This window comes from Cavia porcellus, unplaced genomic scaffold (genome assembly GCF_034190915.1).
Source record: "Cavia porcellus strain 051 isolate PalLab524CR breed Dunkin Hartley unplaced genomic scaffold, mCavPor4.1 scaffold_16, whole genome shotgun sequence".
NCBI lineage: Eukaryota > Metazoa > Chordata > Mammalia > Rodentia > Caviidae > Cavia > Cavia porcellus.
Genome location: NW_026947499.1, coordinates 7,765,981 through 7,790,394, shown reverse-complemented (window position 1 = coordinate 7,790,394; position 24,414 = coordinate 7,765,981). Strand labels below are relative to the sequence as shown.

Genomic DNA, 24,414 nt, shown 5'->3' with positions numbered 1-24,414 from the left:
GACGCGGTGCCCGCTTCAGCAGCAGCCGCACTGCAGAATAGAGGAGGGTAGCATGGCCCCTGAGCAAGGGTGACACACACATCTGGGAAGCGTCCCATATTTAGAGAGAAAATGGACCATCCACCAGGTGTGTGGCACATGCCTGGAGTCCTAGCGCTCGGGAGGCTGAGGCAGGAGGATCCATATGAGTTCATGGCCACCCTGCACTACAGAGTGAGACTCTGTCTCAAAGCACAAAAACAAATAAGATTCTTGTGGATCACACGGTGGCCCCGTGTGATCATGTAAATCCAGGAGATCTGAGATAAGCACTTGTGTGATTTGTGCAAGGCCCTCATTCCATCCCTAGCACTGCAAAACAAAAACAAAACCAACAGAAAAGAAGAGGAGAGCAGAAGAGGGTTGGAGCGAGTCCAAGCGTGGGACCAACCAGGCTGCCATTGCCACTTGAGATGGAGGGGCCACGCGGGACGTGTGGAGAGGACACAGGGTTAAGTGGTGATTGGTGAGCTTGGAAGTGGACCCTGAGCCCCCTCAGGAGACCCCGAGCAGCACAGCGGACTTCAACCCTGCAAAATAAATCTGTAGTTGGAAACCGCTAGGGTGGTGGTGTCTGTAACAGACTCAGCCAACAGGTACAAGCGCCAGGGGCGTGATGCTCACCCATCTTTATTTTTAGAGATGGGATCTCTCGCTATGCAGTTCAGGCTGTCCTTGAACCCACTGTAGAGCCTCGACTGGCCTCCAGTGCATGGCAGTCCTCCTGCCTCAGCCTCCTGAGTGCCAGGATTACAGGTGTGCACCTCCAGGCTCTCCTGTCTTCTTTGAAACTTCTCTGTCTTCCCACTGGGTAACAGTGTTTTCAGCTGAGCATCTGTCCCCATGTCCCCCTCATTCCTCAGACTCTGTGACCAAAGGAGGGACCTGAGCTGGCCTAGCAGAGCCAGGGACTGAAGAGAGGCAAAAATCAAGGGTATGACGGTTGTATGGGTGCGGAGGAAGGGGATGGAGATGGCTTCTGGGCCTTGGTGTGGGTGACGGGAGGGACAGGAGTGCTTGAGACTCGGCAGAGGAGGTTCCATCTCTGTCGAGGTGCAGGAGGCAGGGGAGGGGGGCACTGGGACTGCCCTGGGCACTGGGCCTTTGTGTCCTGAGGGGAGCGGCTGGAGACATAAAGTGAGTGCCAGGAAGGCATCACGACTGATAGGACTGTTGGCCTGAAAGCAGGATTGCTCTGAGATGCAGGGTCCAGTTCCCTAAAAGGGATGGGGGAGAGGAAGGTGGCGGAGCCCGTGGCCCGGAGGCAAAGAGCAACCCTGAAAAGCGGCTGTCATGGAACAGGACGAGAAGTGGTTTTTCAAGTCAGAGGAAGCGGGTGGCATTTTGTGAGCCATGAAGAGGTCAAAGAAGATAAGGCTGAAGACACTGTGGGGTTGCAAACATGAGGTCACAGGAACTTTGCCAGGGGACTTTGAACTGTTAGAGTGGAAGCCGTAACTGGGGCAGTTTGGGCTGGGAGGAAAAAGTGAGGCCAGAGCCCGTGGCTCCTAGAGAGGCTGAGGCAGGAAGATCACAAGCCAGGTGCCAGGCCGGCCTGGCAACTTCAAATTCTAAAAACTTCAAAAACTTTTTTTGTAAACTCAAAAGGTCTGGGGAGTGTGGGTCAGCGCTTCCCAGTTTCAGTCCCCAGTCCTGGGCTAGGAGCTCTCCATGAGAAAGGAGAGAAGAGATGGCGGGGCTGAAGGGAGAGGTGGGGTTCGGTGCCTGCTTTCCAGACTCTCCAAGTCTGTAGCTCACCCCGACCTGCTGTAATCTAGGGAAGACTTGGGAAAGCCTGTAGCTTCATTCTAGCTTTATTTTTGTTTGTAGCTGGCCTTCAGAACCATGACTTTGAAAAAAGTCTCTCTAGTTGCCCAGGCTGGCCTCAAAAGTCAGAGATCCTCCTGCCTCAGCTTCTTAAATGCTGGGATTACAGGAGTATGCCACCAGGCCCAGTGCTCTTTTTGTTCTTTTGAATGTAGACCCTTGCACCCACCATGGGAGCACCCAGCCACACAGCTACAACCCCAGCCCTGTCACGTTTTTTCCTTTGAGATAGGCTCTCCCTAAATTGCCCAGAATGGCCTCAAACTTTAAATCTTTCTGCCTCAGCCCCCTCAATAGCTGGGGTTATAGGAGCAGACCATCAGGCCTGGCTCTCTGTCACAACTTCTGACTGCCCACAGCACATCATTGACCCCAGGGGCCAAGCCGGGTGTGGTGGCACATGCACAAGTGTAACCCCAGCACTGGGGAGGCTGAACCAGGAGGATCACCACAAGTTAGATGCCTGCGCACCATAGTGAGGCCAGCCGGGACTGGGTAGCAAGACTGTGTCTCAGAAAACAGCACAAAAGCCCAGGGACCAGCTGGGGCTTCTTGTTTTGGCTTAGATCAGTAGGGACCCCTGGGTGTCTGTCCTTTGTTTTTTTTTATTATTATTATTCAAAGGACATATGATCATCTTTTTGCCTCGTTTCTCAGTTTGGGATAATTCTTTTTTTTTTTTATTTTTGAGACAGGGGCTCACTGTCTAGTCCAGTCTGAGCTTGAACTCTCAGCACTTTCTGCCTCAGTCTCCTGAGTGCTGGGATTGCAGGGTGAACCATAACATTTTTGGCTTCTAATTTTTCTAACAATAGTAAAGATATTCCAATATAGGTCAGTCAAAGAGAACACAGGATATTGACCACAGGGGTGTGTTTGGGGCATGATTAGTTGAAATTGCTCAACACTAAAAATCTTGGCTCTTCTAAAGATACTGACAAGAGGATGAAATGATAAACCGACGGTGGGAGAGGAGGGTTAGCAAACCCCAAGTCTCACGGATGACCTGTGAGCAGAGTATATGATGAAGACTCAGACTCAGTGGAACAGGCAACGGTTTCTTGGAAATGACAGCAAACGTACAAGCAACCAGAAGAAGAACGTGGATAAATTATACTTTGTCAAACTTAAAAACTCTTGTATGAGAATTGGGGTTAGAGCTGAGTGGCAGAGTACACAGGTGACCCTGGCTTAAATCCCCAGTACTGAAAAAAGAGAAGACCTTTTATATGTTAAAAACAAAACAAAATTAACAAAAAGGGAAAGCCAGGTATGATGGGGCACACCTGTAATCCCAGTACTAGGGAGGCTGAGGCAGGAGGATCCCCTTGACTTCCAGAGCAGCCAGGCTAAGTAGCAAGACTCTGTCTGGAAAACAAATAGTCCCTAAAGCTGATTAAGTGGGAGAAAATATTTACAAATTGTCTTTAAGATAAGGGGCTACTATCCAGAAGGTATAAAGAATTCTTACAAATCAACTGTAAAGAAAGAGCTGCTTAAGAAATGGGCATAGGATGTGAGTAGACTTTTCTCCAATGAGCTACGTGAAAAGATGTCTGATATCATTAGTCAGGAATCGGGGCAGCGCAAATGAAAACACACCACTTCACACCTGCTGCGGTCGCCATCCTGACACAAACCCTGGAAGTCTGGGAAGATTGGAACCCTGTGTGTTACTGGTGGAAAATGTAAAACGGTGTGCGAGTGTGGGAAACGGGCAGTTCCTCAAGGTATTAAAAAGTACAGTTACCAAGTGACCCAGCACTTCTATTCCTCTGTCTACTCAAAATAAATGAAGACAAACATTCATGTAGAAACTTGTACACCAGTCTTCATACCAGCGCAACCATGATAGCCAAAAAATGGAAGCGATCTAAATGTCCCTCTGCATGAATGGGTAAATCATGTGTCGTCGGATAGAATATTACACAGCCTGGAAAATGAACGAAACGCAGACGCATGCTGCAGCGTAGATGAACCTCAGAAACATGCTACGTGAAAGAAGGCAGACACACAAAAAAAGTGTGATTCCACACACACAAACTATGAGAATGGTGTGACCTGTAGGCAGCATACATGTGACCGCCAGCGGCCGAGGAGCTGGGAGAATGTGGTCTGAATGCTTATGCAGGCAGAGTGCCTGGCCGGTTGAAAACGTTGCAGTGACGCTTATGGTGAATATACCGAAAGCGTCCTCCTTGTACACTTGGAAAGGGTAAGATCTCTGGTAGGGGATTTTGTCTGGGGGAGGGGGAGGAAGGGGGGAAGAAGACGGATCCAGCGGTTAAGTCGCGCTGGGCGCTGCAGCAGGTGGCACCGTGGGGGCCCCGTGTCTGACCCATGACCCCGCTTTCCCAGAACCGGTAGGAAGAGAGCGCGCCAGGGTTCCGGGCGCTGTGAGGGCGTCTGGCGCGCACGCGTCCGCGGTTGCCTAGCAGCGCGGGGTCCGGGCATGGCGGCCACGGCAGGGAGAGAGAGCGGGAGCGGGAGCTGGAGCGCGCCCAGCACCGTGAGCGCGGCCGTGAGCGCGCACCTGCGCCAGCTGTGTCTGCGCGAGTTCCCGTGCGGCACCGGCAGCTGGGTGCGGCGCGGGGACCAGGCGGCCGGGAGGGAGGGCGCCGCCGGGGCAGAGCAGCCGCGGTGCGGCCGGGAACTGGGCGGCCTTGGGGTCTGCGACGGACTGGGCGGGGGATGGCCGTGGGGGACCCCCGGACCCCAGCTGGAGGCTCGGAACTGGGCATTGCGGGCCGTTTGGTGAGGGTGGTGGGCCGGCTGCGGAGCTTCACTGCTGGCAGACCCAGGCCAGGGCTTCTTGCAAGCGTGGGAACGCCCTGCATCTGGTTTCCGGGCATCTTTGGGGTGACAGACTTGGTCTGGCCAGTTTCACGGCCTGAGCCAAAGGACTCACGGCCGAGGCCCAGCACGAAAGGGGTTTCTGCTCCCCCACCCCCTCCTGGGCTCTGAGCACCAGGCCTTCCTAAACCCCCTAAAACCCTAACCCGTGGTGCTGTGCCCGAAGGGTGGTGGATGTGGCCCGGGAAAGGAGCCAGAGGGCACAACAGCACGGGGCGTAGTGGCCACCGCTCCCAGAAGGAAATCCTGGTGTCGCTGCCCAGGATGGCCAGTTCCTGTCTGCGCACTCCTCCTGCAGACAGGCCTCGTGCAGGGCTGCCAGAGGGGCCATGTAGTCAGTGAGGTGTCCAGGTGGGGACAAGGAGCAAGAAGTCTAACCCAGGGCTGCTCCGTGAGTGCCGGGGTCTGATGGCCCAGGCCAGAAGATGCCACCTCCTCTGCGCCCCAGCTCGGGCACAGAAAAACTTTCCTGAGAGCGCACCAAGGCGCAGTGTGTGCAGCTGTGTGCAGGTGCCTGTGTGCAGGTGCCGCCCTGGGCGCAGGCTTTCACAGCGGTCCCTTGGACTGGGGGTGCAGCTCAGAAACCAGCACTTGCGTGAGGCCCTGAGTTCAATCCCGGCACCCCAATACAAACCGCACAGAATCTGGAAAGTTGTGTCGGAGCAGTCCCTAGAGGCAGGGGCAGGGGAGTAAATTCAGGGGCTGAGTCCTGAATTTTCTGGGAATGACTCCTCTTCCACACTGTCCCACCTCCGAGCTGAGGGCACCTTGCAGCCTGGCCACTCGTTTTCTTTTTTGTCCTGTCTTTTTGAGACAGGATCTCTCTATGCAGTTCAGGCTCACCATGAGCTCACTTTGTAGCCCAGGCTGGTCTCAAACTTGCAAGGATCCACCTGCCTCAGGCTTCCAAGTGCTGGGATTACAGGAGTGCACCACCATGCTCGATCTGGCCACTCTCTTTAGGGAACTTCTGTCATGAATGGTGTCCCCACATTTGCTCTGGGAGCCTCTTGGCTGGAAGTCATGACTTTTGTGTTTAATATGGTTCCCAGCTGTAGAGTGAAGCCTTGAGGGCCGACCAGCCCTTGAGTTATCTCCCCTTTCCCTTCCCTCCCTTCCCTGTAGCCATGGCTGCTGCAGCCTCATCTGTCCCTGTCAGTCCCCGGCTGCCCAACCTAGGCCCTGGACTGAGAGGCCAGAGTCCGTAAGAGGCCTGAGTGAGGCCCCTCACTCCCGTTCGGCCTGCAGAACAGATCCCGCTTTCTTCCTCCGAAGTTTCGAGCCTGGAAGGAGCTGGTGCCTGGGGAGGAGGAGGCCCTGGGCCCCGAGGAGGAGCCGGTGGAGGCCCTACTGGGTCTGGTGCGCAGCCCCCAGTCGCCCTGGGCTCTGTCTGAGGACTCCAGTGCGGAGGACCGGTTCCTCCGGGAGCTAGCCATCCAGAGCCCGATGATGATCAGAGACACCTTCTTCTACTCCTACTTCCGGTCCTTGAGGGTGGTGGACAAGCAGGTGAGGCAGGGGTGGGCAGAACTTGGGCGCCCCCAGTAGGGGGCCAGCCTTGCCTCTCCCTGTCCAAGTTCCCTAGTGCATCCAGCAAGCCAGGCCTCCGCAGCTGCAGCCTGTCCATATCTCCTCTCCTTGTGCCCTTCCTCAAGGGAGCCCGGAAGCTGGATGTGTTGACACCCACCTGCAATCCCAGCACTCTGGGAGGCTGAGGCAGGGGGATCTCAAGTTTAATCTTAGCCTGAGTGACTTAGCAAGACCCTGTCTGAAAAGTAAAAAATACAAGCACGCTAGGGATATGGCTTACTCTGAAGGCTCTGGGTTCAGCCTCCAGTACCACAAAAGAAAAGGAAAGGAAAGGCCTTTTGAAAGATTAAAATTTGCTTTAACTTGATACAAACTGTGGGGCAGGTTGGGGAGGGGCCATGACCACACTTACCCCACTCATTTCTGCCCCTAAAAGGCCGTCTCTGCCTCATTGGTAGTGGAGACCGCGAGTCAAATGGAACCTTGGTCTCGGTCATCCAGAGCCTCTGTCCTTTTCCTTGACCATTTGCCAGGGACTTTCCCAGCATGCACGCTGAAAGCTTAGGGAAGCCCGGGACAAAGCTCTGGTCGACGTAGCCCAGAGGGACCCAGCCACGTCGCCTTGTGTGTGGCACAGGAACCTGGGGATTCGGGGCTGGCGTGTAAGCTCCTGGGCCTGCTCTGTATAAGCCAGAGTGATTCTGACAGACCTGAACCGAGCCACTCCAGAGGCTGAGGCAGGAGGATCACCACGAGTGCCAGGCCAGCCTAGGGTACACAGCAAGGCCCTGTTTCATCAAAACAAAACAAAACACCTGAGCTAGGGTGTAGACAGCATGGAAAATGGGGCTCCTGCCCTCCTGAGAAGGTCGAGGTCTAACAAAGGACACAGAAGCTGGTCTGATGATCACAGGACCCCTAGCGTGTGGGGGGCGGTGCACTGCAGTGGGGGAACAGCCCCCAGGGGTGGGCAGCCCCATGGATGTCCCACCCCTGGGCTCTGCCCCCCAGGTGACCCAGGTGGACCGAGGCCTCCTGAAGTTCGTGAAGCTGGAGGAGCTGGTCCTGAGCGCCAACCGGATCAAGGAAGTGGATGCCACCAACTTGCCCCCCACACTCAAGGTACAGCACCCCACAAGCCCTGACCTTAACCGGCCCCATGCAGCTGGCCAGGGTAGCTGGGTGCCGAGCCCCAACACAGGGCTTTAAAAATACAGGTCGTGTTCCTCACACAGCAGAATTTCCAGGGGGTGTCAGGGCTCCCAAAGGCCAGGACAAGGCCAGTCCTTGCCCAGGGTTCACAGCAGCACAAAGGTGCAAGGGACCCATATGTCTTTAGCCCAATGAATTCCATCCAGTGAGTGGAATACTACTCACCCACAAAAGGAAAGTGCTCTGATAGTTGCTACAACATGGGTGGACTGAGAGGCCCTCACCACAGTGAGAGGGGCCAGACATAATGGAACAATCTCGTGTGATTGTCCCTCAGTGGAAGGTCCTGGGGAGGGGCGGTTACTGCTTGGGAATCACAGAGTTTCTTCCTGAGCCTGTGGGAAAGTTTGGAAATGGACAGTGAGGGCGGTGGCTCCACCCTGAGCGTGTAAGGAATGCCACTGAACAGTGTACCATGCAGTGGCCAAAGTGGCAGCTTTATCTTTCACCACACAGGAGGCTAAGAACCCAGGCCAGGCCTCCGTGACCTTTAGCAGAGCTGCAGTGGCCCTGGCCAGGGGTTCAACTCAGAGTGGGTGCTGGGACTCAGGTGGGCTCTGCTGCCTTGGCCCTGTCACCTCCCTTCCCACATCACCTTCACTCTCTTCCATGTTTGAAAAGGGAGTCCAGGCCGGGTGTGGTGGCACACATCTGTTGCCCTAGCACCCTGGGAGGCTGAGGCAGGAGGATTGAAAACTTGAGCCAGCTTGGGTGATCCAGCAACTTAGTGTTTCAGAAAATAAAAGGGTGGGGATGTGGCTCAGTGTGAAGGCTGGGTTCCACCTGAGTATCTCAAAGAAAGAGACAGACAGCACAGGTGCAGGAGAGCAGGCCAGGACGATTCCGGGTCCTCTCCAGAGTTTTCTGGGGGGAGCAGGAGCTCGGGCGGGAGGTGGAGCGGTCAACCTGGGGCCGCTGCCGCCACAGGTGCTGGAGCTGTACGGCAACGAGCTGGCCAGCATGGAGTGTCTGTGCGCACACCCGCCACCTGGCCTGCACCACCTGGGGCTGGGCCAGAACCAGCTGTGCGGGGCCTCCGAGAGCCTCTACCTCACGACCAGTCACTGGTAAGGAGGGCAGGGCGGGGCACGGGCTCTCCTGTAGTCCCCAGACCCCCGCTGAGTCAGGCGTGGTGGCACACACCGGTGATCACAGCACTTGGGAGGCTGAGGCAGGAGGACTGCTGTGAGTTCGAGGCTGGCTTGAACTAGATAGTGAGTACCTTTTCCCCAAAATAATGTCTCGGGACAATGCCCAAGGGACCATGTCACCCCTGCCATGTCTCAGAGGGTGTGACTGTGAGAGGTCATGCAGAATAGAACCCTGGCTGTCGCCCTGTGACTCTGTCTCCATGCTGGAAAATCTGGAACTCTGGGCCTAAGGGGGTGGCCAAGAGAACCCACAAAGGGCTGTAGAAGGGAGCTGGCCCGAGGCTCCCAGAGCACCCGGGGTTTCCGCACCCTCTCCCAGCCCCCTTCATGGCCGCGTTGTGGACCTGGACTTCCTGTCTTCCATTGCTGTGGCCGTTGTGGCCGTGGCGCAGGCAGGGACCCAGCGCTGTGGACTTCCTGGCACTGCTGCTGTTGAGAGGGCCGAGCACTCAGGTTGGGGGTTGCTTCTGTTTTGGGGTTTAGAAAGATGTGACACAGGGCCTGGCTAACTTGCAAGTTGCTCAAGCTGGGCTTGAACTTGGTCCCCTCTCGCCCCCCTCCCCCCGTCGACCCAGAACACTAAGATCACAGGCGTGACCACCCAGCTGGCTGTATCACCGATTTTGATTTGCAGTACGAACCGCAGCCTGGTACTTAGTGTGGATTTCGTAGAACTGTGTATGTGAAGCCTCCAACTCTGGCTGTTCTGGAATTAGAGGACCTATTTTTTGGGCACTGATTCTGCTGTTCCAGTGTGCCTCCCCCTTTGCAGCCCTGGGGTTAAATCCGGGGCCTTTGCACGGAGCTGCATCTCCAGCCCTTTTAAATTTCGAGAGGAAGTCCCACTAAATTGAACTCCTAGAATTTGTACTCCTCCTCCCTCAGCCTCCCGAGCGTAGGATCGCAAGTGAGCACCACCAGGCCGGCTTCCCAGTTCTCTGGTCTGGCGGAGGGGAGGAAGGAGAGGCGGCGGATGGGAGGCTGTTGGGGGACACGGGAGAGGTCGCCGCAGGCAGGTGGGCAGCGTCTCCGCCCCGCCGCCCTTCCAGGCCCAACCTCATCTCGCTGGACCTGGGCTTCAACGACCTGATGGACCTGCCGGCCATGGTGGCGGCGCTACGCTCGCTCGGCCGCCTGCGGCTGCTGGTGCTGCAGGGGAACCCGCTGGCGCTGCTGCCGCACTACCGCGGCTTCACGGTGGACAGCCTGGCGCGGCTGTGCGTGCTGGACGACGTCACCGTGTCCGCACATGAGAGGCACCAGTGCCGCGGGCTGGGCCAGCAAGGCGGTGGGTGTGGGGGCTTGGGGCCGGTGCAGGGAGGGGGCGCTCCCGCCGTGGCTTGAGGGCTCCCCCTTGTGGCCCACGGCCTAAGCGCAGCCGAGCCTCTCGGTCACCGGGGTGCGGCCGGGGGCTGCTCCCGGGCTGGCGCAGGCGGGAAGGGAGCGTCCGCCCGCAGCTCCCGCCAGCTCTCCCCGGCCTCGCTCCGTAGAGCTCCTGGCGCAGGAGGCGCAGCTACTGGTGGCCGTCCGGAACATCACGGGGGTCGTGGACTCCTCTGTCTTGGACCCTGAACCGGGGCCCGAGGGCCCCTTTGTCACCTACAGCTACTACGTCACCTACGACTTCCTCGAAGAGGAGGAGGCCGAGGCGGAGGCCGGCGAGGCCAGCAAGTACGGCGAGGTCCTGGCCGAGGTGCGCGTCTCAGAGCCCGGGCCTGGGCAGAGCAGCCCCTTGGGGCCCAGCACCTGTGTGCCCTGCAGTGCCGGGGACTGAACCAAGCCGAGCCACATCCCCAGTCCTTTTAAAATTTTTAATTTTGAAACGGGGTGTTGCCAAGTTATTAAATTGCCCAGATGGGGCTTGAAGTTGGATCCTCTTGTCTCAGCCTCCCAAGTGCTGGGATTATAGGTGTGCTCTACCATAGCCAATCCCCAGGACCATCTTTAAAGTGTGTGGTAGCACAGGCACTGCAGGAGGCTGAGGCAGAAGGATCACTGGGAGTTCAAGAATAGCCTAGGCTACACGGTCCAAGGCCAGGCCGAACTGTAAAGTAAGATCTTGTCTCAAAAAAAAAAAAAAAAAAAAAAAACCCTAAATTAAAAAAATATATATATAGCCAGGCGTGGTGGCTCATGCCTGTAATCCCAGCACTCAGGAGGCTGAGGCAGGAGGATCTTTGCGAGTTTGAGACCAACTTGGGCTACAAACTGAGCCTACAGGCAGCCTGAACTACCTAGTGAGACCCTGCCTCAAAAAGAGAAAAAATAAAGATATAGAAGCAGGGCTGGGGTGTGGCTCCATGGTCCCGTGCATGCCCAACCTGTACCAGGCCTTGGGTCCCATCCCTTGCACCCACAAGAACACCCTGAGACTCTGGGGCGTGGGTTGGTGTGGACCCCTCCAGAGGATGGTGGTGATGGACTGCTTTTGCGTCTCTGGCAGATTGTGAAGCCCCGGTCCAGCACTGAGCCGCTCAGGGAGGAAGTCCCTGAGGAGGGCACTGAGGAGGACATGGCCATGGCCGAGGAGTCCCTGGAGTCGGTGGAGACCATGGAGCAGGTGGAGTCCGAGTCCTCGCTGGTCTCGGGCCGCTCCGCCCCCAGGCCATCTTCTATTGAGTCGGCTGAGGAGCTGGTGAAGCTGCGGCCGCACGTGGATCCCCGGCTATGCCCCGCACCAGGGTAGGAGTTGGCGGCTGAAACTGTCCTGCAGTCCACAGGGTCTCCACAAGCCCAGGCCGCACCGCTGCCCCTGCAGTCCTGACGCTGAACCACCCTGGGGCCCCTGGAGTGACTCCTTAGCCTGCCGCAGGCCATGGGCTTGGGTTCGAGTTCTCTCTCCTTCCCTGGGCCCTGAGTGGAGTGGGACCCAGCAGGGCCAGCACCGGGAGGCTCGGGTGGGAGGACCAGAAGTTCAAAGCCTGGGCCTCTTAGTGACTTAGGGGGACCCCGTCCCAAAATAAGGGAGGGTGGTAAAGTACAGTGGCCCAGGGTTCAAACCCCAGAACTGCAAAGGCAGAGCAACGAAACCCCTCACAGCCCTGTCCTCTGCCGTCCGGGCCCAGCCCCACGTCCTGGTTCCTCCTCTCTGACGTGGCTGCTGCAGGGGCTCTTTCGTGGATCCCGTCCTTGTCCCTTTGCTCCAGGATGATCTCGCTGAGCACAGTGGTTCTTTATCCATTTGTCCCTCTGGCACTGGACACACAGGCCACGTCCACCTTGGGCTGCTGTGGATGTGGCACATGGTGTCCGCCGAGTCCCTGTCACCTCTCACACGTGTCCAGTTCTTGTTCTCCCCTCGTGAGGCCCCACCCCGGTGACATTTAAAGGACAGAGCGTGGCCCCACGTGGGGAGTCTTCAATGTCCCTGCCTTTTCGCTGCAGCTGTGGGAACTTCAACCCTCGCCAGTCCCAGGCAGCCCTGCTCCTAGGAAGCCCCTTCCCACCTGTTGCACCGCCTTCTGTGGTGGTATCAGGGCACCCAGTCTTGCGCTGTTTGTCACGCCTTGTTCGCCCCAGGGCCCCAGCCCTAGGTGACAGTGGCATGTCTGTCACCCCCCAGGACGGTGCTCTTCAGCACAGAGCACAAGCCCTGGGCCAATGTCATTGCCTGCGGTTACGAGGCGCAGCACAGCGTCAAGGACCTGAGACCCTTCAAGGCCTTCCTGCTGGCGGGGACCGTGGTGACCATCGTGGAGGAGAAGGTGCGTGCAGGAGGTGATGTGATGCCTGAGAACCCCGGCCAGCCTGTCACATCTGCTTACGCAGGGTTACCGCCTGTCCCCAGATCCTCTCCTGGCCTGTGGTGACCCCTCCTACTGACAGTCCCCTGGCAGCCAAGAAAGGAAAAGGGGTGAATGACAAAAAGAAGGACAAGGACAAGAAGGACAAGGACAGGAAGGACCAAAAGGGGAAAAGAGCAGAGGAACCCACCAGGGTCAGATGGCGTGGGCTGGGGCCAGGCCTCAGGAGAGGGTGACAGGCGTTGGCACGGTCTCCTGCCCTCCCTCCCGGCGCCCCACAGGAATGGAAGGCATCGCAGAAGAAGAGAGACATCCCCAAGGAGCTGCGCCATGACCCGCCCGTGCTGCAGGTGCTGGGCAGCGGCCTGGTGGCCCTGGAGCCCCTGCTGGCTGGGGAGTCTGTGGTATCCACTGTGTGCAACTTTGGTGTGGTCCGCACCCCGGAATCGGACAGGCTGACATTCGCCAGGGTACCACAGGCCCCGGCCACATCCCTTCCCCTCTACCTCGTCCTCCCCACAGGGAGCTGGGCGGGCGGGGCAGGGCCTGGCCCTGGGCTGGCAGCCAGAGAGGAGGGGACGCAGCCACCACCTGGGATGGCCATGTTGGGCAGCTGCTTGCCAGGGGACCCCTAAACAGTGCCTGGGCCTGGCCTGCCCAGCCTCCCCTCAGCATCTTGTTTGTGCTTCTCTCTCTCGCAGGACTCAAAGAAAGTTAAGAAAGGAGTCAAGAAAGGTAAGAGCCCCGGTGGCAGGTGGGTGGGTGTGGGGCGACCTGAGCTGTGGCCATGGGGCTGGGGGGAAGGAGCTGACACCTGCCCACCAGAGGAGGCCCTGTCCGCCCTGAGGACTGAACCCCATAGACCCCCCACAGCCCCAGAACAGCAGCAAGGCATTCTGGGTAGGTGCCAGGACAAGGTGGGGTCCTTCCCCCACCAGGCCTCTTCCATTTGATTTATTCTTACGGTGCCTGCTGGAAGGTTGTAAACTAGGTTAAGTTGTAGATTTGAGTTTGAAAAAGAACTGTCTGGCTTGGGTGGAGAGAACAGCTGGCAGCTCCTGCAGAAGTATAAGACAAAGGTAGGCATGGTGGTGTGTGCCTGGAGGCCGAGGCAGGAGGGTCACCTCCCGTTCAAGGCCAGCCTTCCATGGTGAATAGTATATGGAGAAAACCCCACTTTACCTCATCCTCTCATAATTGCAAATGCAAGGAACATCTTAGTAGGGTTCTGAGGAATGGTGACTATGCTGCCGGGTGGGTGGCGCCCGCCTGTGCTCTCACCACGCTGGAGCCTGAGGCAGGAGGACTGAAACAGACCAGCCAGGGCAATTTAGCTAAGAGCTTGTCTCAGAATTTAAAAAGGTTTGGGGGTGAAGTCTACTGTGAAGGTCCTGTTTTCCAAGTGTGGCCTGTGGATAATCTTCCTGGGTATCAGCGCAGGTGCAGTAAGCACTGGCTTCTCGTAGTGTGAATCTGTATTGGTTTTTTCATGACCCGCTTGTCATTAAAGCGCTCTGGTCTGCCGCACATTCTGACTGGATACTTACCACGTGTGATGTGTCACATCAGTAGAGTATCCTGTGCACTGTGAAATACGAGTTAACCGATTTAGACAGATCTTTGACAGCACTACCCAAACCACTAGAAAAGTCTGCACATTGAAAACTTCAGTGCTGATGGCTGATGGAATGTTTCCAAAATTCTCATTTCTAGCAGTTCAAATGTTACACATCTAACAAAACACGGTCACTGTCACTGTCAGGTTTTCCCTGAGGTGCCCAAATTACTTCGTTATTTACCGAGGATTTGGTACCCGCCTGGATCCTGGCTGTCCGTTCCTCTAAGGAAAGGTGGTCTTTGGGGACCAGGCGGCGGCTGCCCTCCCCAGAGCCCCGCCGACCTCACTCGGCGCTGGCGCGCCCTGGGTTCCCTGCCTCGCGGCGCTGCGGCCTCATCCGCGGCCCTTTATCCCCCAGAAGGGCCTGGGAAGGCAGCAGCTCCGGCCTTCGAGAGCGACTACCAGCCGGCGCCGCTGACCGTGGAGGTGGAGATCCAGCTGGGCCAGGTCCGCTCGGTGGAGGAGGCGCTGCGCGCGGTCGCCAACCGGGCTCAGTAAAGTGGTGCGAGGAGCCAAGCCCGAGTCCGCATGTCGGGGACCGGACGGGACCGGACGGGACCGGATGTGGCACCACCGGGGCTCGGGGGAAGGGGACAGGGAACCGCGCAGCTGGGGGGACAAGCTCGGGCAGGTCCGAGGGTGGGGTCACCAGGGCGCGGACCACTGGGGCTGTCACCCTCCCCGGGAGCACCGCGGGCCTTGCACCCTGCGCTGCATGCGCGGCTTCCCGGACCTGGCGACCAAGTCCCCTGCGCCCTCCCCAGCTCTTTAAAGAGTGCGTGGCCTTGGAAAAGGACACCAACGGGTCCCTGTCACCCCAGGGGTGAGCTCCGCCCCTGGCTCTGCATCCTGCCGGCTCCATCCATGCGCCCCCTTGGCAGGCCCGACCTGCACCCGGAAAGCCATGCCTCGCCCTGCGCACCTTGGACAGGGCCGCTCCCACCCCGGGCTCCTCTCAGTCGAAGCAGGGTGGGACACCGAGGGCGCGGTGGCCCGCACCGGGTGGACACCGTTTCCAAGCCCTTCTCGGGCAACTGCAGCGTCAGGAGGGAACGCTCGCTCACCTCGCAGCCCAATGGCCTCGCACCTTAAGTCCCCGGTGTCAACTATCCCCTGGGTGACACTAGGCCCCAAGCCCTATTCCTCACCGGGAAGCCCAGAGCAGGTGGTGGAGGTGCGGGGTTTCCCAGGCTGGCCGTGCTGTGCCGGCTCTGCAGGATTCAGAGGGTGCGAATGTCAGGGGCACCGTGGACCACCCCAGATGCCGGCCCACGTGCTCTCCCCGTGGGGCCTCCAGCACCCCACTGTCCTTCTGGGCTCCCCTGAGACCAGGGCCACCCAATGCAGTGGCCCACGCCTCTTCGTCCCTGCCTCTCCGCCCCGCAGGGCTTCCTCACCCTTCTTGCTCCTCGGGCTGGGAAGCCGAGGACACCCTGACCCTCAGGGAGCTTGCGCCCGCGGCAGTGGGGAGTGACTGGGCCCAGGTCCTGCCAATGGGCTGGAGCTCCCAGAGCTGTGACCCACCCAGGACAACTTGGCGGGAGACAGGACACGGGGTCACAGCTTCCTCCCGCCCTCCCACCGCTTCCTCCCACCGCTGGGGGTGGCAGCTGCATTGCATCCAGAACCCCAGGGAGGGGCCGCACTCTCCTCCACGCTGGCTCCATGGCTCCTGCCGGGCACCGCCCCGCCCCCTGCAGATGGGGACAGACCAGAGGCTCAAGTGTTCAGGGCCCGCAAGCCCCAGCCCCGGACCGGCCAAAGAATTCCATCGGCCCTCACCCCGCCCTCCCGCACCGCAGCTGCCACCACCCCACAGCCCAATGGGCGCCATCGGCCTGGGCAGCAGTGGACGCTGGCTGCACGACCTCCACTGCACGACCTCCAAAGACATACATACATTCATTTTAAATGCAAAAAAAAAAATTCTTCAGGATACAACAGACACCCCGGTCACGACAGGGACAGCGGGCCAGGCAGGCGACACGGTGTCAGCGAGGCCCGCGGAAGCCCTGGGTGGATGCGGTTCTCCCCTGCCCACGCAGGGTGTGACCACAGGGCTCCCAGCCCGCTGACTGCAGCCTCGCAGGGGACCCCCGAGTCTGCAGAGTGGCACCTCAGCGTCTGGAGAAGGCTGAAAACTAAGGCTGAACAGCTGCTGATTGTGGGTGGCAGGGGCACCCCTGGAAGGCCCCTCGGCAGGCAAAGAGGCTTGGGTGTGAAGGTGCCCAGCTCCCATGTGGGCTGTGGGGCCAGGCCGTGCGCTCTCCGTGCTCCCTTGGCGGCCTCAGTCCTCCCGCAGGTAGGCCTCCTGCGCCTGCTCCTGCTCAGCCGGCTCGTCCGCGCCCGCCTGCGCTCTCTGGCGCAGCTCCTGCGTCTGCGCCTCGGCGAGCTTGGCCTCCGCCTTCTGGCAGAGCTGGCGCACTTCCTGCACCTGCGACTTCACCAGCTGCACGTGGTTCCTGGCGGTGATCGAGGCCTGGTCGGCTCCTGCCGGGAGACGGGCCAGGACACTGCGCTGAGAGGCGAGCAGGAGTCCACTGCCCACGGCCAGGTCTGCACCAACCTACCAAACCCCTGCGTCTCTCCCGCTAAAGGAGCGAACCTATTTATGAAGCCCAATTCCACCATCATCTTTATGCCTCACAGCGCTCAGTAATGACCTTTCAGCAACTGAAGTATTAGTTAAGTTAGGTTTCTTTTTTGTCCTTTTGAGACAGGCTCTTGTTATGCAGTTCAGGCTCATTTTGTAGCCTAGGCTGGTCTCGAACTCCCAAAGACCTCTCTGCCTCAGCCACTATAGTGCTAGGACTACAGGTATGCACCACCATGCAGTTATCATAACTGATAACCAATCAGTTTGGTTTGGTCGGGGTAGGCCCGAGGTACAGAGCGGCGGCCCAACTGTCTGATTTCTCACCCTGACAGAAGCATTTGTCATTTTGCGACCATGCTTAAACTTAACTCATACCCGGTAACGGTATTTTCCCGAGGGCCTGGCATATGGATGCCATTCCTCTTAGTGATGGTAACTGGCTAAGGTGAGAGCTGCTCCGGCAGCAACTCCCTGGGAGGCCCTGGGTGTTGGGGGGCCATCACACCCGCTCTGCATCTACACTTAGAGGCCATCTGGGCTCCAGCTCCCTGCCCGGCCTGGCACCTGCACTGGGCTGGCTTCAGTCCCAGCCTTGCTGCCACTTTCTGCATACTGGGGTGTTTTCTGCAAGGCAGGAATTACTATTATTATTATTGAGCCCAGGCGTTTTTGATTTTTAATTCTGAGATAGGATCTCCTATGTCACTGAGCTGTCTAGGCTGGGCTCTTTAATTTTTCACCCTCCTGCCGCAGCCTTCCCGAGTGCTGACGCAAGAGAGGCTCCCGCCCTGCGCCTGAAGAGCCTGGTGTCTTTTTTTACTTGATACTACTGGGACTGAACCCAAGGCCTTCGCTCCCTCTAATTTTGAGACAAGGACTCGCTGAGTTGCCCAGGGTGAGTTCAGACTTGTGCCTTGTTGCCAGAGTGCTAAGGTTATGGGAGTCAGTCACTGCCTCCGCCAAGCTGGTGGTTTTTAAGAAGCATGCTTTTAATTCTTAAATTCGGCAGTGCTAGGAGTCAAACTGTAGGCGCAGGGCTTTATGCATGCTAGGCAAGCCCCCCACATCAGTAAGCTACGTCCTCAGCCCAAGAAGCACGTTCTTAGACTTCGCAGGATAAGGAAACTGTTTTGGCCGTGGGCCAATGAATGTTAGAATTTTAACGTTATGTTGTCTTTCAGCTGGTATAAGATCATTTTTGTACATGTTTTGTGTCTGAGTATGTGTTTCTCATGGAAAGGGGGCGAACTTTTATATTCGGTTAAGTTTTTTTTTTTTGTCTTTTTCATTTTTATCGGTACCAGGGATCAAACTCATGACTGCCTGCTTGCGCAGGCGCTTATGCCACTGAGCTAAATCCCCAGCCCCTCAGTTAAGCTTTTTAAAGCAATTCTATTCCAATCCAGAACAGCTTTAGAGTCTGGCCTTACTGATCTGAGTCTCTCTCAAACATGTATAAAATTTAACTTCTAGTTGGGTGTGGTGGTGCATGCCTATAATTCCAGCAATAGGGAGGCTGAGGCAGGAGGACTTTGCAAGTTCGAGACCAGCCTGAATTGCACAGCAAGACCCTGTTTCAAAAAGACAGAAACAACAACAAAAAAACCCCAAAAAACCTAACAAAAACCCCTTAACTTTCTGTAACTCCATCCATTTTGACTTACTAGATACACATTTATGATTGATACCATTACTTGTTCTTTGATCCACTTATAGCTTTTGCCTTTTCTGATGTTGCTGTTAATCTTTTATGAGGGTTTTTTTCATTAATTCCTTAGTTTATCTTTCCATAATTTTCCACCTTTTTCCCATTTTGTTTTCCCCCAGCACTCTGGAAGGCAGGAGAATCACAAGTTCAAGACCCTGTCTCAAAAACAAAAAGGGATGGGACAGAGCTTAGTGTGAAGATCCTGGGTTGAATCCTCACTGTTGCCAAAAAATAAGTAAAATAAATTGGCTATCCATCCTCTTGATAGGTGGTGAGATTCAAAAAGTAAAAAAATAACAAAATTGCAAAGCTGGGCATGGCGGTACACACCTGTGATCCCAGCGTTCAGGAGGCTGAGGCAGGAGGACTGCCATGAAGAAAAGGCCAGCCTGGGTTACAAAATGAGTTCAAGGTGAGCCAGTCTCACTAAATTTAAAAAACGAAACCAAACAACACTGCATTTTCAATGTTGAGGCAGTTTAGGTCACTGAGGTGACAGAGGACAGACCACTAGCTACCAGACACAAGCCCTAGACTGACCCCACATAGGTGCATCTCACTTTAGCCACTTCCCACCTGTGCTGTGGTAGGTTAGGTGTCACCCAGTTTCTCTGGCTGTAAATGGGAATGGTGACAACAGTTTCTGCTTCAAGGAACTGCAGGCATGAAAATGCCTATGAGGTGCTCATCGCAAAGCCTGGAGAGATAAACGCTCAAAGATTTGCACCAGTTTCACCACTGTGATTCCGCGTTTTTCTTCCATTTGTACAAAAAGGCTCTTGTACGCTGATGAGCTTGAGTCTCACTGTGCTATTCTAACACAGTGTCTGTGTTATCCAACAGTGCTCAAACTGGAAACATTTCCCGGGGCAGTGGTTTTCTCATATATTATTTTCATTTTTCTAAATCTTGACATCCTACCTTCTACTGATCTGGTCTATGAGACTGCATTTTTCCTGCTGTGCAAATAAAATGTTAACTTTTAATGAAGTTACAGTGATACTGGATGTCATCAACTTAAATCCCTCATTCTACAGCTAAATGAAAAAATCAAACAGCATCTCCCCTATAGAAAACAAAAACAAAAGCCCCTGTAACCTACCAGTTTGGTACGCAGCTTCTGCTGCCATTTCTGAAAGGCTAACTGCAGTCATCCAGGTGGTTTCCAACTTCAAGTATTCTTGCTGTTTGGAAGTCATCTGTGAATTCAGATGACACGAGAGGGTTAACGCAGCTAGGTGGACTATTCAACTAGCAGGTTCCAGAGCCATTCCTGAGTAGACTGCTTAATGCAGTAATTCAGATTACACCATGAGGCAGGAAGATGAACAAACGCCTGACACCTCTCTCCTTACCTCCACTCGGGCTCCTATGATCACCTGCCACACCTCATCTTCTTCCTGGGAGTTCATCTTCCCAAGCAGATTTGTGTATTGTCGGTACAGAGAAACTAATGTATAAACAGCCTACAAAAACAATGAATGAGCAAAATAAGCGAGGCACATGAGAAGGGCTGGTGATATGATTCTAGGATGTCAAGTTCCTTTATAGCAAAATGGCTCTCCAGGCCTTGCACCTCACTGAAACTGTGCACTGTATGAAGCAGGGGCATCATTCAGGACATCAGTGTATCCACCTATAAAATCCGGTTTCTTTGAGTCAGTAGCTCACTCTGTTGTTCAGAGCGGCTCCGAATTTGTGATCCTTCTGCCTTAGTCTCCCAAGTAGCTTGGATTACAGGTGCTTACACCACACCTGCCCAGAATCTGTTTTTTTAGAACAGGTATGTTGTCCAGACTGGTCTCAAATGATCCTCTTGCCTTAGCCTCCCAAGCAGCTGGCACTACAAGTATTTGGCACAGCAGTGAAGGCTTCTGAGTAATTCTGATTACTCTTTTATTTCAGATTAATGGTTTTCAAACAGTTCTCACAGGGAAACCTCTGAGAGTAAGCCTTGGACTCTTTTACCCCTTACTGAAGACAGATCAGCTTGGCTTCTATTTTATATACGGGGTTCTCATATTTAATAAGTTTTTTTTCGGTCTTTTTGAGACAGGGTCTCACACTATGCAATTCAGGCTGGCCTTGAGCTCACTTCATAGACCAGGCTGGTCTCCAACTTACAAGGATTCCTGCCTCAGCCTTCTGAGTGCTGGGATTCCAACGATTTTTCTGTAAGACCCCCCTCGCCCCCCAAAAAAGGTTCCTAGAGTAAAAATAAAAAGCCAGCGATTTAGATCACACTTCGTAACTGTAACTGTTTTGTAAGGGGCCAGACAAAACATTTTTGGGATTTTCAAGCTCTTGAAATTATTCAGAGACAATAAATGAGCCTGGCTAACCTGCAATAAAATGCAAATGCAATCAGGCATGGTGGTGCAGCCTGTAATCATATACTGGGAGGCTGAGGCAGGAGGATTGCTTCCAGTTCAAGGCTAGCTGGGGCTACATAGTTCAAGGTCAGTCTGAACTACACAATGAGACACTGTCTCAATACCCCACCCCAAACCAAACAAACCAAAAACAAAAAAAAACAAATGCAACCAGCAGACTGGAACTGGTGGTAAGCCATGGCTTGCTAAGCCCTGGCTTAGAAGACCAGGACTTAGCGGAGCCTTACCTTAGTGTATTCAGTGATGGCTTCAATCAGTGCGTAGGTGGTCTGAGAGAGAAAGGTAGAGGTGCTATCCGTTACCAAAGACACAGCTCTTCTCATTAAGGCTTCATTACTAAGAGAATGGGGCTCCGATTTCTGAAAGACAAATATCGTAACTCAGCTGTAAAGCCTAACCTGAGAACGTCATGGATACTTAAGACAAAACCTGCTTCTCTGCTCCTTTGTGTTTTTTCTTGGTACCAGGAACTGAACTCATGACCTTCGGGCACTTATGCCGCGGAGCCACACCGCTGACCCTGCTGGTTTGTGTTTTAAGCTCTAACTGTACTAAACTGCTCCAAATTTTGCTTAGACTTAATTTGGTTACATAAAACAACACAGGGAAGTAACTCCACAGTAAGGTTTCTACCTAACTTTCATTTTATCTCCAAAGATTTGTAAAATTTTTTTATGGTACTAGGCATTGACCCCAAGGCTGAGTGCATGTTAGGCAAGCTTTCTACACTAAGTTACATCCCTATCCCCCCGTTTTTTTGGTGCTGAGGATCGAACTCATGATCTCCTGCTGGCCAGGTTAGGCACTTATACCACTGAGTTAAATCCCCAGCCCTCAACCCCCTATCCTTTTCTGACTTGGGATTCCACCAAGTTACTCAGGTAGTTTAAAATAGTTCCAGAGAGGCTTAAAATAGTTCCTTAAAAATTTTTTTTACAAATGAAGTGCAAGTTCATAGTAGTTATATAATTTTCCTTAAAAGGTCACAGTCTGGCCCTCAAATCAAATTTTATCCTTCCAAAGTGTGTACCCTTTGCTTTATGCCATGCTGACTCACAAAAGTGCCAAAGGAATTATCATCAAATATCAAAATGTATAATAAATGGCCAGGAGGAGACAGATGATTATTGGTTGGGAGCTAGGCAAGGTTTTAAAGGAAGGAGGTGGGGCCTGGCATTGGAAGCAGTTGGAATTAAAATGATCAGGGATCCTAGGAAAGAGGAACACATTTGCTGCAGGTAGCAATGTCCAAGAATCCAGCCTTGTTAACACTGACTAGGACACTGGAGTGCAGAGTAAAGATGTTACTTCTGTGACACAGGAGGAGGGACCAGGGGTTCTAAAAGACGGAAGTGGGTCTTCTGTACCTCAGGGGAGTGACTATTGCTCCTGTCACATGGCCTGGAACTGAGGAAATCAGGGTTTAGAACTGAGAAGGGACAAACCCAACAGTCTTTTGAAGGACAAGACAATCATCCCAATCCTGGTATTCATGTGGGGATTTTAAGGCTCTGGCATGCAGAGCATGCCTTGCTGAAATGAATACAGCAAGGTTTTGGGCTTGTAAGTGAGCCTCAGAAGATAATGAAAATACTGACAATAAATGGCATCAATCCTGATAAAGCTGTCGGGAATATTTTGATGAAATATTGCTTGCTAGTTTCCTGCCTAGCTCTTCCTCATGAAGTACACAGCCAGGGATTCTTAAGACCAGGAGCCACTTTGGTATTAACTGCCTATGTGGCAAATCCACCTAGATGTCTATGGACCACCACACACACTTCCAAAACGGAAAGATTTCCTCCTCTAAAAACTCAATCATCTATATCCTAGCCAACCGCATTCTTTCAGTTGATTAGGCCTTTAAAGAAATCTTGAAATACACATTATCCATGTGGAATCCATCAATAACTCCTGCTGGCCATATTCAGCCAGTTTCCCCACCTCCTTTGCTGCCTGCTTAGTCCAAGTCACTATCATTTCACGCCAAGATTATCATGTGAACCTCTTAGGAGTCCTACCAGAGCCAGACAACAGCCATTTAAAAACATGTCAGATCGTAGTAGTCCCGAGTTAAAGTCCTCTGGCTTTCATTTTCAGAATAACACCCCAAGCCTTACAGTGGCCCCCACAGCACACATCTGGCTCTACCTAGTAACTCATTCCCTTCCCAACAGTCACATCCTGCTGTTCCTCAACACAAGCAGCACAGTAGCGCTCCCAGCCCTTTACATTAAAAGGGCCCTTCTGCCTGGCAAGCTGTTTGCCTCATCAGACATTTTTATGATGCACTCTCAGATGATTCAACTCTAATACTTTACTTTATCGGAGTAGCTTTTCTTGACCTACACTTAAGTAAAGCCAAATGACCCTCTCCCCAGGAGTTCCTATTACTGTTTTCTTCACAAAGGTTATCACCAGCTGACATTTTAAACATTTTTTCCCTTTTCTTTCATCTGTCCTGAATGTTTCATGGTGGCAAGAAGTTTCTGCTTGACCCTTTTTTTTTTTTGAAGACAGGATTTCACTGCCCAGTTCAGGCTGACCTTGAACTCACTTTGTAGCTCAGGCTGGCCTCAGACTAGCAGCAATCTTCCTGCCTCTGCCTCCGAGTGCTAGGATTACAGCTGTGCTCACTCTTACTACATTCCCAATGGATGACACACAAAAGTTGTTCAATTAAGTTTCTGCTGAATGCATGACTTTTGTTGACACACTACAATACTCTTCAAGTTACTCTCCATACAACTTAAAGGTTCTACAAAATGAGACAATCTGGTGGGAGGATGAACTCTGAGAACAAGCATCCTCTCAGGCGCCTGGCGGCTTCTCTTATGCTTCCCCGTGGCCAGGGAGATGGAAGGCGGGCCAGCAGTCACCTGAGCGATGGGAACCGCGCACAGGGCCACGCCGAATCCAGCCACTGCCGCTCTGTGCCATGGTCTCAGCAGTTCCCACAGACAGCGCTTCCTGGAGTTGGCCGGAACGGGGACGCACTGTCTGAGCCTAGAGACAGGAGTCGAATTTATAATAAAGGCACAAATATCAATGGGTACAGGACTTATTTGCAGGGGTCGGAAACTCAAATCGAGCCGACACGGGGCAGCTCCCCACCGCCGGCGCCGGGTACCGCCACCCCGCCGGAGGCTCACGGCCCCGCCCCCGCGACAGACGCTACGGTTTGGCCGGGCTGGGGGTCTCGAGGGTCGCTCCCGACCCCTTCCTGACTCCCGGTCCTCCTCGGGAATTTGGAAGGGGCGGAGGGGCCCGGCCGGCAGCGGGGGCGGGGCTGGTTCTCAGGCACTGAGTAACGGGACCGCCGTCCGCGAGAGGGAACCCAGTGGCACCTAGCGACCGAGGGTCCACAGACTTCCGAGGGGGCGGACGCCTCTCAGAGCCGCCTCAGTACTCTCAGCGTCCCTTGGCTGCCTCCCTTCCCGCCTACCTGCGCGGCCCCAGCTGTACCTGAACAGAGAAGTGACACTGCGCGACACCCAGGTCCTCAGAGCCGCCATTCCACGCCTAGCGGACGCCGGACACACACGCCGGAAGTGACGCAGCTCCGTGAGGGGCGCGGCCTTCCGCACTTGAGAGAACTCAGCCTCACGGCCACGCCCCCACCGAAGGACGCAGTTGGGATTGGACAGACGGGAAGGCCGGGGGCGGGGCCCAGGATAACGGCGAAAACGGTTGCGGCTGGCGCCCAACCGCCGGAGTGGCAGCGCGGGACTAGGGATGAGGCGC

The 24,414-nt window shown here is 54.8% G+C and overlaps 2 protein-coding genes across 4 annotated transcripts; one reads left to right on the top strand and one right to left on the bottom strand.

The window, feature by feature from the left end:
- The first annotated feature begins 4,280 nt into the window (after positions 1 to 4,280).
- On the top strand, positions 4,281 to 14,489 carry Lrrc43 (leucine rich repeat containing 43). 3 transcript variants are annotated; one of them, XM_063225576.1, is made up of 12 exons: positions 4,281 to 4,447; positions 5,968 to 6,228; positions 7,261 to 7,371; positions 8,389 to 8,528; positions 9,662 to 9,900; positions 10,103 to 10,305; positions 11,056 to 11,294; positions 12,175 to 12,316; positions 12,400 to 12,549; positions 12,637 to 12,705; positions 13,057 to 13,090; positions 14,332 to 14,489. In XM_063225576.1, the coding sequence occupies exons 1-12, from the start codon at positions 4,319 to 4,321 to the stop codon at positions 14,469 to 14,471; spliced, it is 1,857 nt and encodes a 618-aa protein (XP_063081646.1). In that variant the 5' UTR covers positions 4,281 to 4,318; the 3' UTR covers positions 14,472 to 14,489. The 3 variants fall into 3 exon arrangements, with proteins under 3 accessions (XP_063081646.1, XP_013000248.2, XP_063081647.1); XM_013144794.3 differs by having other exon boundaries at positions 12,637 to 12,825; XM_063225577.1 differs by lacking the exon at positions 5,968 to 6,228 and having other exon boundaries at positions 4,288 to 4,447; positions 12,637 to 12,825.
- Positions 14,490 to 15,856: 1,367 nt separating this feature from the next.
- On the bottom strand, positions 15,857 to 24,306 carry Diablo (diablo IAP-binding mitochondrial protein). The gene is made up of 6 exons (XM_003462919.5): positions 24,136 to 24,306; positions 23,550 to 23,676; positions 20,898 to 21,029; positions 19,633 to 19,743; positions 19,380 to 19,476; positions 15,857 to 16,463 (listed from the first exon to the last, which is right to left on the bottom strand). Exons 1-6 carry the CDS (start codon positions 24,183 to 24,185, stop codon positions 16,261 to 16,263), a joined length of 720 nt encoding a protein of 239 aa, XP_003462967.1. The 5' UTR covers positions 24,186 to 24,306; the 3' UTR covers positions 15,857 to 16,260.
- Between the last annotated feature and the right edge of the window lie 108 nt (positions 24,307 to 24,414).

What these genes read in the sequence shown, in the direction of transcription:
- Lrrc43 (XM_013144794.3), top strand. Translation starts at nt 4,319, where the DNA reads ATGGCGGCCACGGCAGGGAGAGAGAGCGGGAGCGGGAGCTGGAGCGCG. An exon ending in TGAGGGTGGTGGACAAGCAG is followed by an intron (nt 6,229 to 7,260) that starts GTGAGGCAGGGG and finishes TCTGCCCCCCAG; the next exon opens with GTGACCCAGGTGGACCGAGG. An exon ending in ACTTGCCCCCCACACTCAAG is followed by an intron (nt 7,372 to 8,388) that starts GTACAGCACCCC and finishes CTGCCGCCACAG; the next exon opens with GTGCTGGAGCTGTACGGCAA.
- Diablo (XM_003462919.5), bottom strand. Translation starts at nt 24,185, where the DNA reads ATGGCGGCTCTGAGGACCTGGGTGTCGCGCAGTGTCACTTCTCTGTTC. An exon ending in GCGCGGTTCCCATCGCTCAG is followed by an intron (nt 21,030 to 23,549) that starts GTGACTGCTGGC and finishes TTTGTCTTTCAG; the next exon opens with AAATCGGAGCCCCATTCTCT. An exon ending in CCATCACTGAATACACTAAG is followed by an intron (nt 19,744 to 20,897) that starts GTAAGGCTCCGC and finishes TTGTTTTTGTAG; the next exon opens with GCTGTTTATACATTAGTTTC.